Source organism: Psammomys obesus, unplaced genomic scaffold (genome assembly GCF_907164565.1).
Source record: "Psammomys obesus unplaced genomic scaffold, mPsaObe1.curated_primary_1811, whole genome shotgun sequence".
NCBI classification, from domain to species: Eukaryota; Metazoa; Chordata; class Mammalia; order Rodentia; family Muridae; genus Psammomys; species Psammomys obesus.
In genome coordinates this window covers 1,756,306-1,771,819 of record NW_026590677.1, presented here as the reverse complement: position 1 = coordinate 1,771,819, position 15,514 = coordinate 1,756,306, and the positions used below count along the sequence as shown (strand labels likewise).

The following is a 15,514-nucleotide window of genomic DNA, read 5'->3' as shown; positions in this document are numbered from 1 at the left end:
AGAACATCCACGTTGAGGCTTCCCGGGCAGGAGGGACAACCCATGAGCATAGACCGTTTGGATCCAGGTCACATGCAGACTTCTACAGAGACCACAAGCAGTAAATATTCATCACCTCTGCACTTCCCCTTAACCCAAGCATGGGCATCCCTCTCTCCTCAGCTGAGGAATACCTACTGCTCCAAACACTGACCTCCCCTACTCACTAACTGAAACATCAGAGGCAGACCTCCCAGTTCCACAGCAGCTGACTGATATACGGGCCTCCCAGGTCTGCTGGCTGCTATACAGGCTTCCCAGGACCTCCAAGCAGGTAACTGTACAAGTCCCCCAGTTCTGCTGCAATGGTGGATGGCTGTAAGGGCCTCCCAGAGGGTTGCTGTAGGAGTCTCCCAGGTCTGCAGGCTACTGTACAGGTTAACCATGGCCTCCCAGCGGGCAGCTGTACCAGCTTCCCAGGTCTGCCACACCCATGCTCCCTGACTGAGACAACAGAAGTGGCTAATGAAGTAAGGGTCTCCCTGCCCAGCAGACAAACAGTGGAAACCACTAAGCTTACATATCTCCTGCACTCTCAATAGAGAACAGGGGGAACCCCTGTGCTTTCTAATTAGGCATGCTAGCAAGTGAGTGTGCTTTCAAGTGAGTGCATGCAGAACCCCAGAGCCAGGTTGCATGTACACTATCAGCCAGACATAGGATACCTCCCAACAAAATACCCACTGTGGGCAACATAGGGATTCTTGGGACAGTGTTCTCAGTATTGAAGCTCCTGTTACCTGGATCTACCAGCTGTGTCCAGGCAAACAATTCCTGGAGTCCAGACAGATCTGAATACCAGGAGGACAAGCCCGTAGGCCACTGAGGTACTCAGGACACCTGCACATGCACAATATACCCATGAACAATACCAGTACCCACTCCCCCTCCTGGGCTTAAGCCCCACATTCAAGGCATCTTCCAGCTCTAGCACCCTTTCCTTCAAGGCACATTTCCACCCTCACACCCGCTCTTGCTCTCCCGCACTTTTGAACATGCACCTGCTACCTTCCTCCCTTAACTACAGCTGAAACACCAACATCCATTCTCAAACCAGTGGACCTCACTCATCTTCCTGAAGAATACTCCAGACACAAGGGAAATGGAAATCAAAACAACAATGAGATTTCACCTTTCACCCATCAGAATGACTAAGTTCAAAATCTCAAGTGACAACACATGCTGGGGAGGATGTGGAGAAAGGGGAACCCTCCTCCAATGCTGGTGGGAATGTAAACTTGTACAACCTGGAAATCAATCTGGCACTTTCTCAAACAATTAGGAATAGTGCTTCCTCAAGATCCAGCTATACCACTCCTAGGCATATACCCAAAATATGCTCAAGTACACAATAAGGATATTTGTTCAACCATGTTTGAAGCAGCTTTATTCATAATAGCCGGAATCTGGAAACAACACAGATGTCCCTCAATGGAGGAATGGATACAGAAATTGTAGTACATTTACACAATGGAATGCTACTCAACAATTAAAAACAAGGAAATCATAAAATTGGCAGGAAAATGATGAGAACTAGAAAAGATCATCCTGATTGTGATATGCCAGAAGCAGAGAGATACACATGGTACATACTCACTTATAAGTAGATATTAGACATAAAATATAGCATAAGCAAACTAAAATGTGTACACGTAAAAAGCTAGCAAAAAGGAGGATCCTGAATAGAATAATCAGTCCTCATTCAGAAAAGCAAATGGGTCGAACACTGGAAGAGGGAGAAAACAGAACAAGAGCCTACCATGGAGGGCCACTGAAAGAGTCTACCCAGCAAGGTATGAAAGCAGATGCTGAGGCTCACAGCCGAACTTTGGGCAGAGTGCAGGGAATCTTATGAAAGACGGGGGAGATAGAAAGACCTGGAGAAAACAGGAGCTCCGCAAGGAGAACAAGAGTACCAAGAAATCTGGGCACAGGGGTCTTTTTCTGAGACTGATACTTCAACCAAGGACCACTCATGAAGATAACCTGGAGCCCCTGCACAGATGTAGCCTATGGCATTTCAGTGTCCGAGGGGTTCCCTAGTAATGGGAACTGGGACTGTCTCTGACATGAACTGATTGGCCTGCCCTTTGATCACCTCTCCTTGAGGGGAAAGCAGCCTTACCAGGCCACAGAGGAAGGCAATGCAGCCACTCCTCATGAGACCTGATAGACTAGGTTCAGAAGGAAGTGGAAGAGGACCTCCCCTATCAGTGGACTGGGGGAAGGGCATAGGTGGAGAAGAGGGAGGGAGGGTAGGATTAAGAGGGGAAGACAGCAGGAGCTACAGGTGGGAAACAAAGTAAAAAACTGTAATTAATAAAAAATAAAATAAATTTAATAAAAGAAAAGAAGAAAGTATTGCAAACAACTCTGAATTACAATGCATGCAATGTCTGGCTTGCTACATGGGTCTCTTTTAAGTGCAATAACTTAAGTGTAAAATTTTTAAGTGGTAGTTCATAAAGAACCTTAAAACATAAGTTGATGACTTCAACTGATCCACATAATATCTAAAGTCTAGAAAAAAATTACACCCCAAAATTCAGAGCCAATTCAAACCATCCAACAAAAAACAGGTCTTCCGGTCTCCTAACTGTATAGCCTCAGTTACTTTCATTTATATATGACACCATAATCAAAGAAAAACTTCATAATAACAATTTGTGTAAACAAAAGTATAATGTTTTAGGAACACACCACCCCCATCCCGAGAAAGTGACATAAAGCACACAATTTCATCTGAGTTATCTAAATTGACACAGGTGTAATTACCAAAGGATGGGGTGAAGATAAAAAAATAAACTTCTAAGAAAACCTGGACATATTCTAGTTATACACCATACTACAAAACTGTAAGAAACTACTTAACATGGCAAAATTTTAATCACTTGATCTCAATATTCATCTTAACACTCTGAAGAATATACAGTAAATGAAAAACCAAACCTTAAATATTGCATGCAAAAATTACAAATCCACAAAACACAACTATAGTGTTAAGGGTAAAACATATCTTTTGTACTTACCGTAACTTTACTTCCAACTATCTGCATGAAGTTGTCAACAGAGAATGGTTATGGTGTGAAAAAAAAAAAAAAAACAGCAATAATGTTAGTAATCAGAAGTGTTCAGAGAAGTTATGTGCTTAATAAATTAGTGACTGGCCTACTCTATTAAGACATTTAATGATTCAGATCTTGATGTTAAAACAAAATACCAATATTAATGGGTGCCACATTTCAAAATCTATATTCTAAAGAATAGAGAGAAACAATAATTGTGATTTGGATATTTTTAAATCTACATTCTAATAGAATTTTCATGTACTACAAACTAAATATTAAATGTAACTGTAATATACACTTAGAAATTTTTCCTGTAGACAGGCCCTCAAAGAAATTATCAGAAGAAATTTTTTCCAAATATTGCTTTTGTTTTCTTTCCTAGCTAGGGTAAGCATACAGTTGGAGAAAGTTATTTTAAAATACAAATGTTGCATTTAAAGTCATGTATCATGTTCAGAGGTAAACTTTCATTTAAAGCTGTAACATTTTATATTGCTATAAATTTAAAATGTACAACATTGTTTTAACTTAAATTTTTAAATTATAAGACAAATTCATTGTTATCCTTTTTTAAATCATGTGTTCCAAGTATGAAATCAGTTTTGTATATTATGTGAGAACAAACAATGCACTATAAAAATGCATATATTAATACCAAAGAAAGAGTTCAGAAATTTCCAGAGATAAGACAATTTCTGAGAGGCAGGATTCTGTTTAAAAATCTCAACATAAACATAATCTATGCCAAAATCCAAATGTAAGTCAAACCACTGTTATCCGATTCCCACAAATGAGTATCAAGCAGGGTACCAAAAAGAGCTAATTCACCATTGAACACCATTCATCTGATAACAATTGTCAAGATGTGTTTTATTTTTCAGCTAGTGCTTTTCAAACAAACATCAAAATTTAACTGAATGCCCACTAGGCTAAGGAAGATATCATAAGATATAAAAAGATTATGGCAGCTTTCAATTAAATGATTACAGAAGAATCCAGGTCTCCAAAAAGAGAAGCAAGTTTCTTAAAAATTCATTCAACACACTGTTTACAAGCAACAATTATTTAGACAATGGCAGCCCATTAGACAATTATGTAGCCCATGGCAGTTCAGTGTCCAAGTGGGTTACATAGTAATGGGAAGAAGGACTGCCTCTGACATAATCTGATTGGCCTGCTCGTTGATCACCTCCCCCTGAGGGGGAGCAGCTTTACCAGGCCACAGAAGAGGACAATGCAGCCACTTTTGATGAGAACTGATAGACTAAGATCAGAAAGGAGAGGAGAACCTCCTCTATCAGTGGACTTGGGGAGTGGCATGCATGCAGAAAGGGGAGGGAGGGTGGGATCGGGAGGGGAGGAGGAAGGGGCTTATGGGGGGATACAAAATGAATAAAGTGTAATTAATAAAAAATAAAAAAAAGGAAAGGATCAAGGAAAAAATATCTGATGATGGCAAAATATAGTAACAATAAATGCATACATACATACTGACATGTATTCTACAACTTTTAATTACTTCTTATATTGGTTAAGTCCACAAATCTATGGAAATAGTTGATCTAACCATTTTATATTACGTACTATTACATTTTTTTAACAACCATACCACTCAATGCCTCACATGTTCTCAAAATTGTAATTGGACATGTTCTGAAATCTCAATTTCAAAAGTCAGGATTAAAACTGGAAATAAACTGCTTTCCTTATATTGTATAAGAACAAACACATTTGCCTCATTAACATTAAGATTCTTGTGAAAAACATTTCCTCAGAATGTCTACATTTGCTTAGGTGTACTGCAAGATTGTCTCTAAAACACCAGGAGCACAGTGCGCCTCTTGTTGTATTATGAATCAGGGGGTTAGCTTTAGCAATACTATCACAGCCTGTTTTTGATTTCTGCAATAGCACTTTGAAACTATAAAATCTTCTTTGTTATTTGTAACTAAATAATCCACACATGCCAACTCCCTTAGGTCAGGTCTAGCACCACACCTCCTATAATAACATGCATTTGGCTCCCAGAGTAATGAATGCAAACAAGGTTCTCCACATACCTATTTAAAGTTCACTCATCACTGAGTTACTTAATCTACTATTCCTTTAGTATTCACACAAGTGTCTATTATTGAATAATGTATATTAATACATTAAGTGTGTGGAGAAGACCAAACAGTAGTTTTACAACATCAACTTGTGGTTACCTTAATATCCTCTTATCTGATAGTAACTGTAACAAAATTAATGATGCAAAACTAGACTTGTTAGTCTCAGAAACAAGTTCTGACATAAATTTGTGTGTTGCTTCATCATCTTTTAACAGTGTTTCCCAGGAACATGATGGCTATTTGCCACTGAGCTCACTTTTTCATTGTTTACATTCCATATAAAACAACAAATGCAGTTAAAGGAGAAAACAAAATTTACACTAAAATTTAACTATAGTCCCCCCATATCTTACATGTGACTATGGAACATTCTTCCACTTTAAAATCGGTTTTACTTACAGATGAGAACACTGATTACCTACGAAGCCTTTATATAACATGATAGGTAACTATCATATTGGCATTAAATGAGGAAACATCTTTACTGAGTATATCAATATAATGAAAAAAAAAAAAGAAATGTAAAAGTCAGGCTAAGCATATTTATCACCTACTGAAAGCCAGACAGCAGGGCAGGACCCTAAACTCCATACAGTCCAACAACCACAAAATCAGTGATAATTAGTGCAAAACTGACTGTCATGATGATGAACAGGTAAAAGCATTGTTTTGTACTGAATATTGTTATTCAGTGAATTATATACACAATTTTCATTATTTTAATGATAAAAAACAGTACTAATTAATGTCTCTCCAAGGTGAGAAAACTTCAAAACATGCTTGTCAGCCTCCATCAAAATATTTCACTCATAAAATAATAATAGACAAAAAAAAACAAAAGCACACAAAAATCTCTAATCTTGGAAGCCTTATGAAAGAAGACCTAACAAGAATAATGAATGAGTCAAATAAGAGCCATCTAAACAGTAGAACTAATGTTGCAACTACTTAAAAAGGGAAAAATTTGATGTCTTAAAAGAAATACTCCATTTCTATCATTTGAACAAAGCAGTTAAAATAAGCTCCTAGCTAGCCACTTTCCTTTCTCCATATGTCTCTAGCTGCCACTCTTTCTCCAGTGCTAGAGATGAAATCTAAAGCTTTAATATGTTAGGCAGGTGCACTTACTGCTAAGCTTCAGCCTCAGCCAAATATTCTTTCATCTTTATATGAAAATGAACATGAGATTTGAAAGTCGACATAGTTTTCATCAGATGAAAAGAACAGAGTATGATTTAAAATTAAAATATGTTATACATAGATAATAAGTAATTATCCAAAGGTCAAGGAATGAGAACATCATATAATCTTCATTATAGTTTGTCTCACTTACTCAAACAACACCAACAAATAAGCCAGAGATACTAACAAATCCCATCACTAAAACACCACATGATTAGTCATATATTATCTCTACTTTGTACTAAGATATAGTTATACAGATTTGCTGGTAAAGTTGCCTTTAGGTATTTGAAAAACAACACTGAATGCCTTGCACTTCCTAAAGTTTCTTATTGGGAACAATGACTTGAGTGAAAAAATGAGAAGAGATTCATCAGAATTTCAGAGTAAAAGCCCTATGCATCATCTAATTCTATTGAAAATGATTCTCATGGCAAATTTCACTTATCGTTCGAAACGTGTTTCTACCTTTGGATACCAGAACCAGATTAAAAAACATGCTAGTTCTGCTCTGCTCTGGCAGAGCTGTAATGCATTATGTTTAAATAGCTCAGCACTCAGATTTAGCTTGCCTAAAGTACAAGATAGAATCAATAGAATTGTAAAATTGAGTAGTTGATACTAGACTTAGTGTACTAAAAAGTATGAATAAAATATCCAAATGTTAGAATGCACTTTTATACTAAAGAATGTTTTCTTCAGTAGTCAATGGCTTAATACTTTGTTTTAAATGTATGTATATGAATACCAATATATAATATATTCATATACCTACATATAAATTATATATGTATATGTATAAATACATGTATATACACAGATACATATGGTGATTTTATGAAATCTGGCCATGTAAAGCTCTTTTCAGAAATACAAAATATAGGTTTTGTCAGATCAAAATTACCATTTTTTCCTACAAAAATTAATTCTAACCTGAAGACTACTTTTCAAAGAATATTAGAACCATAATAACAAGTATTTTAAATCTATTAAAACAAAACCTATCACAGCAATAAGTTTTTCTTGTTGACAAATTCTTTCTTTGTTTTTTACGTGAACATAATTTATTTTAATTTTATTTTATTTTTTCTTATCATTTACATTTCATTAACTCTGGATCCCAGCCGTGTCCCACTCTCTCATTCCCTCCCAATCCCACCCTCCCTCCCTCATCTCCACCATGCCCCTTTCCAAGTCCACTGATGGGGGGGACCTCCTGCCCATTCATCCGATCCTGTTTTATCAGGTATCTTCAGGACTGGCTGCAAAGCCCTCCTCTGTGGCCTAACAGGACTGCTCCTCCCTTGGGGGGTAGGGAGGCCAAAGAGCCAGTCATTGAGTTCCTGTTAGAAATAGTCCTTATTGCCCTCACTATGGGAAACCAATTGGTTACTGAGCTACCACAGGCTGCATCTGAGCAGAGGTTCTAGGTTATATCAATACATGGTCCTTGGTTGAATGACAGTCTCTGAGAAGACCCTATGCCCAGATATATTTGGTAATTGTGTAGCTTCCTATCCTTTCACCATCATACTAACATCCCCTCTTTGATATAATTCCCTCTACTCTGCCAAAGGTTTGGTCATGAGTCTTTGTATCTGCTTTGAAAACACTGCTAGATAGAGTCTTTCAGATGCGCTCAGTAGACTCCTGTCATACATTGCAAAACCCATCTGTCTTTCTAAAGGAAGATTAATCACCTTACCCCATGTCCACTCTCTTGATTATCTTTTTTAGGTGTATAGTTTTCATTATGTTTGTCATATCTTATAGGTCTATATAAGTCAGTATATACCGTGCTTGTCTTTCTCCTTCTGGGATATTTCACTCAGAATGATCTTTTCTAGATCCCACCATTTGCCTGCAAATTTCATGATTTCCTTGTTTTTAATTGCTGAGTAGTATTTCATTGTGTAAAAGTACCACAATTTCTGTATCCATTCCTCAACTGAGGGACATCTGGGTTGTTTCCAGGTTCTGGCTATTACAAATAAAGCTGCAATAAACATGGTTGAACAAGTATCCTTTTTGTATACTTGAGCAAAGTTTGGGTATATACCTAGCAGTGGTATAGCTGGATCTTGAGGAAGCACAATTCCTAATTGTCTTAGAAAGCACCAGATAGATTTCCAGAGTGGTTGTACAAGTTTACATTCCCACCAGCAGTGGAGGAGGGTTCCCCTTTCTCCACAACCACTCCAGCATATGTTGTCCCTTGAGTTTTTCATCTTGGACATTCTGATGGGTGTAAGGTGAAATCTCAGGGTCGTTTTGATTTGCATATCCCTGATGGCTAATGAGGTTGAGCATTTCTTTAAGTTTTTCTCTGCCATTCGATATTCCTCTGTCGAGAATTCTCTCTTTAGCTCTGTTCCCCATTTTTTAATTGGATTACTTGGTTTGCTACATTTCAACTTCTTTAGATCTATGTATATATTGGCTATGAGTCCTCTGTCCGATAAAGGGTTAGTGAAGATCCTTTCCCAATCTGTAGCCAGTCGTTTTGTTTTGATGATGGTGTCCTTTGTTTTACAGAAGCATTTCAGTTTCATGAGGACCCATTTATTGATTGTTGCTCTTTTTTTTTTTATTTTTATTTTATTTTTTTATTTTATTTTTCTTTTTTGTTACATTTTGTTAACTCTGTGTCCCAGCTGTATCCCGATCCCTCATTCCCTCCCCAACCCCACACTCCCTCCCTGGTCTCCTCCCTGCCCCTTTCCAAGTCCCCTGATAGGGGAGGACCTCCTCCCCTTTCATCTGACCCTGTTTTATCAGGTATCTTCAGGGCTGGCTGCAAAGTCCTCCTCTGTGGCCTAACAGACTGCTCCTCCCCTGGGGGGGGGGTGTCAAACAGCCTGCCCTTGAGATCCTGTTAGAAATAGTCCGTGTTCCCCTTACTTTGGAAAACTACTTGGTTACTGAGCTACCACAGGCCACATCCGAGCAGAAGTTCTAGGTTATATCCATAGATGGTCCTTGGTTGAGTGTCAGTCTCAGAAAAGACCCTGTGCCCAGATATATTTGGTCCTTGTAGAGCTCCTATCCTTTCCATATCATACTAACTTCCCTTCTTTCATATGATTCCCTGCACTCTGCCGAGGGTTTGGTTATGAGTCTTAGTGTCTGCTTTGAAACACTGCTATTAGAGCCTGTGCTGTTGGTGTTCTGTTCAGGAAGTTGTCTCCTGTGACAATGAGTTCTAGGCTGTTCCCCACTTTTTCTTCTAACTGATTTAGAGTATCTGGTTTTATTTTGAGGTCTTTGATCCATTTGGGCTTTAGTTATGTGCAGGGTGATAAATATAGATCTATCTTCATTTTTCTTCATATAGACATCCAGATGGACCAGCACCATTTGTTGAAGATGCTGTCTTTTTTTGATTGAATGGGTTTGGATTCTTTGTCAAAAATCGAGTATTCATAGGTGTGTGGGTTTATTTCTGGGTCTTCTATGCAGTTCCATTGATCCTCCTTTCTGTTTTTATGCCAATACCGTACAGTTTTTATTACTATTGCTCTGTAGTACAACTTGAGATCGGGGATAGAGATACCTCCAGATGATCTGTTGTTGTACAGGATTGTTTTGGAGATTCTGGGTTTTTTGTTTCTCCCTATGAAGCTGAGAATCTTTTTTTCAATGTCTGTAAAAAATTGAGTTGGTATTTTGATGGGAATTGCATTGAATCTGTAGATTGCTTTGGGCAGGATGGGCATCTTCACAATGTTAATCCTACCAATCCATGAGCACGGGAGATCTTTCCATCTTCTGAGATTTTCTTCAATTTCTTTCTTCAGAGATTTAAGTTGTTCTCAAACAGGTATTTCACTTGCTTGGTAGCATCACCCGAAGGTACTTTATGTTATTAGTGGCTATTGTGAAGGGTGCTGTTTCCCTAATTTCTTTCTTTGCCCTTTTGTCTTTGGTATACAAGAGGGCTTCTGATTTTTTGAGCTGATTTTGTATCCTGCCACTTTTCGAAAGGTGTTTATTAACTGGAGGAGTTCTCTGGTTGAATTTTTGGGGTCGCTCATGTATACTATCATATCATCTGCAAATAGTGACACTTTGATCTCTTCCTTTCTGATTTGTATCCCTTTGATCTCCTTCAACTGTCTTATTGCTCTGGCTAAGAATTCAAGTACTATGTTGAAGAGGTATGGAGAGAGTGGGCAGCCTTGTCTTCTCCCTGATTTCAGTGGGATTGTTTTAAGTTTCTCTCCATTGAGTTTCATGATGGCTATAGGCTTGCTGTATATTGCATTTACTATGTTTAGGTATGTGCCTTGTATTCCTGATCTCTCCAAGACTTTAAACATGAATGGGTGTTGGACTTTGTCAAATGCTTTTTCAGCATCTAAGGAGATGATCATGTGGTTTTTCTCCTTCAGTTTTTTCATGTGGTGGGTCACATTGATGGATTTCCATATACTGAATCACCCCTGCATGCCTGGGATGAAGCCTACTTGGTCGTGGTGGATGATATCTTTGATGTGTTCTTGGATTCGGTTTGCAAGTATTTTATTAAGTATTTTTGCGTCAAAGTTCATACGAGAGATAGGTCTGAAGTTCTCTTTTTTTTTGGGTTTTTGTGTGGTTTAGGTATCAGGGTGACTGTTGCTTCATAGAATGAGTTTGGTAATGTACCTTCTGTTTCTACTTTCTGGAATAGTTTGAGGAGAATTGGTGTGAGCACTTCTTTGAAGGTCTGGTAGAATTCTGCGCTGAAACCATCTGGCCCAGGGCTTTTTTTGAAGGGGAGACTGTGAATGACTGCTTCAATTTCCTTGGGGGATATAGGGCTATTCAGTCTTTCTACCAGATCTTGACTTAATGTTGGAAGATGGAATCTATCAAGAAAATTGTCCATTTCATTTAGGTGTTCAAATTTTGTGGCATATTTATCTCACACTTTTCATTTCTGATTTTGCTGATTTGGATAGATACTCTCTGCTTTTAAGTTAGTTTGGCTAAGGGTTTGTCTATCTTGTTGATTTTCTCAAAGAACCAGCTTTTTGTTTCATTGATTCTTTGAATAATTTATTTGTTTCTAACTGATTGATTTCAGCCCTGAGTTTGATTATTTCCAGCCTTCTGCTCCTCTTGGGTGTATCTGCTTCTTTTAATTCTAGGGTTTTCAGTTGGGCCATTAAGTTGTTTGTATGTGATGTTACGGATTTCTTCTTGTAGGCACTTAGTGCTATAAATTTTCCCCTGAGCACTGCTTTCAATGTGTCCCATAAATTTGGGTATGTTGTGCCTTCATTTTCATTGAATTCTAGGAAGTCTTTAATTTCTTTCTTTATTTCTTCCTTAACCCAGCTGTCGTTGAGTAACAAGTTGTTCAGTTTCCATCTGCGTGTAGGCAGTTTGTTATTTCTGTTGTTGTTGACGTCCAGTTTAAGTCCATGGTGGTCAGATATAATACAAGGGATTATTTCAATCTTTTTGTATCTGTTGAGGCTTTCTTTATGACCAACTAAATGGTCTATTTTGGAGAAGGTTCCATGTGGTGCTGAAAGAAGGTATACTCTTTTGAGTTTGAATGAAAAGATCTGTAGACGTCTATTAGGTCGATTTGATTTAGGGACTCTGTAAGTGTTTTTATTTCCTTATTTATTTTCTGTCTAGTTGATCTGTCCCTTGGAGAGAGTGAAGTATTGAAGTCTCCCTTCAATACTAAATTGTTTTATTTACGAATGTAGGTGCTCTTGTATTTGGGGCATAGATATTCAAAATTGTGATGTCCTCTTGGTGGATTTTTCCTTTGATGAGAATATAGTGGCCCTCCTTATCTTTTTTGATTAACTTGGGTTGAAAGTCTATTTTATTAGATATTAGAATGGCTACTCCAGCTTGTTTTCTGGAACCATTTGCTTGAAAAACATTTTTCCAGCCCTTTACTCTGAGGTAGTGTTTATCTTTGTTGCATAGGTGTGTTTCTTGGATGCAACAGAATGTTGGATCCTGTTTCCGCAACCATTCTGTTAGTCTGTGTACTTTTATTGGGGAGTTGAGTCCGTTGATGTTGATAGATACTATTGACCAAGAATTGTTGCTTACTTTTGATGTGGTGTTAGTGGTGTTATTGAGTTTTTTTTATTGTATTCTTTTAATTTTTTTTTTGTTGTGTAGTTATCTATTTCCTCTGTTTCCTTAGATGTAGTTGTTTTCTTTGGTTTGCAGTTTCCCTTCTAGTAACTTCTGTAGAGCTGGGTTACTATATAGATATTGTTTAAATTTGGTTTTGTCATGGAAAATTTTGAATTCTCCGTCTATGTTGATTGAAAGTTTTGCTGGGTATAGTAGTCTGGGTTGGAATCTGTGGTCCCGTATGATTTCTGTCTAGGCCCTTCTGGCTTTCATAGTTTCTGTTGAGAAATCTGGTGTGATTCTGATAGGTCTACCCTCATATCTTACTTGGCCTTTTTCCCTTGCTGCTTTTAGAATTTTTTTCTTTTTTCTATAGGTTCAGTGTTTTGACTATGATGTGACGTGAGGAATTTCTTTTCTGGTCTAGTCTACTTGGTGTTCTGTAGGACATCTCATTCTTTAAGTTGGGAAAGTTTTCTTCTATAATTTTCTTGAAAATATTTTCCGGACCTTTGAGCCTGATGTCTTCTTTTTCTCCTATTCCTATTATTCTTAAATTTTTTCTTTTCATGGTATCCTTGATTTCTTGGATGTTTTGTGTTTGGAACTTTTCTGATTTTATTTTTTCTTTAAGAGACATGTCAATTCCTGCAAGTGTATCTTCAGCTCCTGAGATTCTTTCTTCCGTCTCTTGTATTCTGTTGGTGATGCTTACGTTTGTTGTTCCCGATCTTTTCTCTATGTTCTCCTGCTCCTGGTTTTTCTCTATTTGTGTTTTCTTTATTGATTCTAATTCTGTTTTCATTTCTTGCACCTTTTCTTTATCTGTTTGAATGTGGAGTCCTGCTTTTCAATGATAGCTTCTATTTTTTTTTTCCGTTTCCTCTCTATGTATCACTAATTGTGCCTCTACTTCTTTGGCTATAATTGCCTGTATTTCTATGAGAGCTTTGTTTATTTCTTCTTTATTTGCCTTTATTTGTGTGGACATTTCTTTGAGAGCTTTGTGCATTTCTTCTTTGTTTGCCTCAATTTTCGAGGTCATTTCTCTGAGAGCTCGATTTGTTTCTTCTTGGTTCGTCTCGATTTCTTTGGATATTTCTCTGAGGGCTTTGTTCATTTCATTTTTATGGGCCTCTAATAGCTGGAGAAACATAGTTTTGAGGTCGATTTCTTATATATCTAGTGAATTGAAGTGTCCATTGTTTTGTGGGGTTGCTGGTGAGGTCATTATGTCCTGATTTTTGTTGGGAGTGTTCTTACGTCTGCCTCTAGCCATCTGGTTATTTATAACCCTCACTGTTTTTTCCTCGAGTTTGTAGTTCGGGCTATGATCTTCTCTTTCTGTTTTCTGGACTGTTTTTTCAAAAAGATGAGAGAGGTTCAGTGGTTTGGGAGTATGCGTTGTGGTTTCAGTTTTGCCTAAGTAAGGAACGTGATGCTGGTGCTATTCCCATGAGCTTTTAGGGGGTGCAGTGTGCATGCGCATGTTCTGTGACTATTGCAGTGGCCTACAGGCCACTATTATGCAGTTCTCTCTGAGATCCAGGGATTACTTGCCTGGATTACACTGGTGGACCCACAAGGCAGAGGCTTCAACGTTGGGGTTGCTATCCCAAGAATCCCTATGATGCCCACACTAGGGGTGTGGGTGGCAGGGATCTCGTCTGGTTGCTTCTGTGGAGAGGCCCTGAGTCTGTGGCAAACTCTCCCTAGAAGGCTCACTCACTCTCTTGCAGGATCAGTTGGAATGCACAGGGGTTCCCCTTGCTCTCTACTCTCTGATTTGGTACTGCTGCGGAAAATGTGCGGGTAGGCTAACAGTCAGCTCTGTGACACTGTGGCCGCAAGACTCAGTGTCAAACCTTTCCTGTGTGCTGCCTCTCTGTCCTTTCCCTCTGCCAGGAGGGGTTATGTTCACTGGTCCCGGGGTAGCACAGTAAAGAGCTAGGTTGAGTGTTCTCAATCCCAGATCCCGGGCCCAGATCTCTCTGCCAGAAGCAGCCTGGCTGTAGAACCTATGTTTGCTGATCCCGAGAGAGTACCCGGTAGGGTTGACTGTCCTCAGATCCAGAGTTTGGGTTTCTCTGCTAGGGGCCACTGGGTATGCTGGAGAGGGGGTGCTGTGACCTGTGGCAGGCTGCCTCTCTGTCCATCCTCTCTGACCTTCCCCTCCGCTATGGCAAGCTTGTGGTGGTGCTCTCAGGGGAGTGCCACAAGTGGTTGGGACTTCTCAGTCCGATCCTGAGCCGGGTTTTTTTCTCTGCCAGGGGTTGGGGGGGTGGCGCCGGTGATAGGACTTGGTGCTAGACCTTATTTTGCTGGACCCAGGAGAGTCTCAGAATGTGTTGAATGACCACAGTCCCAGATCCCGAGCTGAAGTTTTTTTTTTGCTAGGAGCAGCCGGCAGTACTGGGGTCCTGGCACTGTGAAGCTGCTGTGAGCCTCTTTATCCTTCTGCTCTGCCATGGCAGGGTTATGGCGGCGTTTCGGGGAGTGCCCGAAAGGATTGGGTTTTCTCAGACCCGATCTAGGGTTGGGGTACAGACAATGTGATCTGTGGCAGATTCTGCTGGACGCCTCCTGCCTCCTCCGAAGAGGGAGTAGGAATTTTGAGCTGGGCACGCAGCCTCTCTCTGCGTGCGGCGGGAGCTCAGTTGTGCTGGCGGCAGGTACCCGAGGTCAGTGAGACCTTCCAAGGAAAGACTGGGTGACCCGTGATCAGTCTAGCAACTTCCCTTCCCCATGGGGTTTTCTTGCGACTGGGACTCTCAGTCTCTGGCACCCTTGTGCCCACCAATCAGCCTGGAAAAGTGATCGGGACACGTAGGCTTGTGGCTCCAGCGCAGAGATCCAAATCCCCCGTTACCCGGGATTTCTTCCGGGTTCTGGCTGGACAGCCCAAGAGTGGACCTGGCCGATTCCCACACTGTGGGAGCCTCCCCTCACCTGGGAAACACGATCGCTGTAGTTTTAGGACCCAGAGTTCAGTCTCCTGGTCGCTGCACGGAGAGTGTTGTC

At 39.6% G+C, this 15,514-nt stretch overlaps 1 protein-coding gene across 5 annotated transcripts in view; it reads right to left on the bottom strand.

Moving 5' to 3' along the window:
* Diaph2 (diaphanous related formin 2) overlaps positions 1 to 15,514 on the bottom strand; it is a 970,999-nt gene that overhangs the window by 886,941 nt on the left and 68,544 nt on the right. For 4 of the 5 annotated variants that reach the window (XM_055608281.1, XM_055608282.1, XM_055608284.1 and 1 more), the window contains one exon: positions 3,069 to 3,089. The exons of the other annotated variant lie outside the window; for it this stretch is intronic. In XM_055608281.1, the coding sequence (XP_055464256.1) occupies positions 3,069 to 3,089 (21 nt within the window). The remainder of the gene's footprint in view (positions 1 to 3,068; positions 3,090 to 15,514) is intronic. 5 annotated transcript variants of the gene reach the window in all.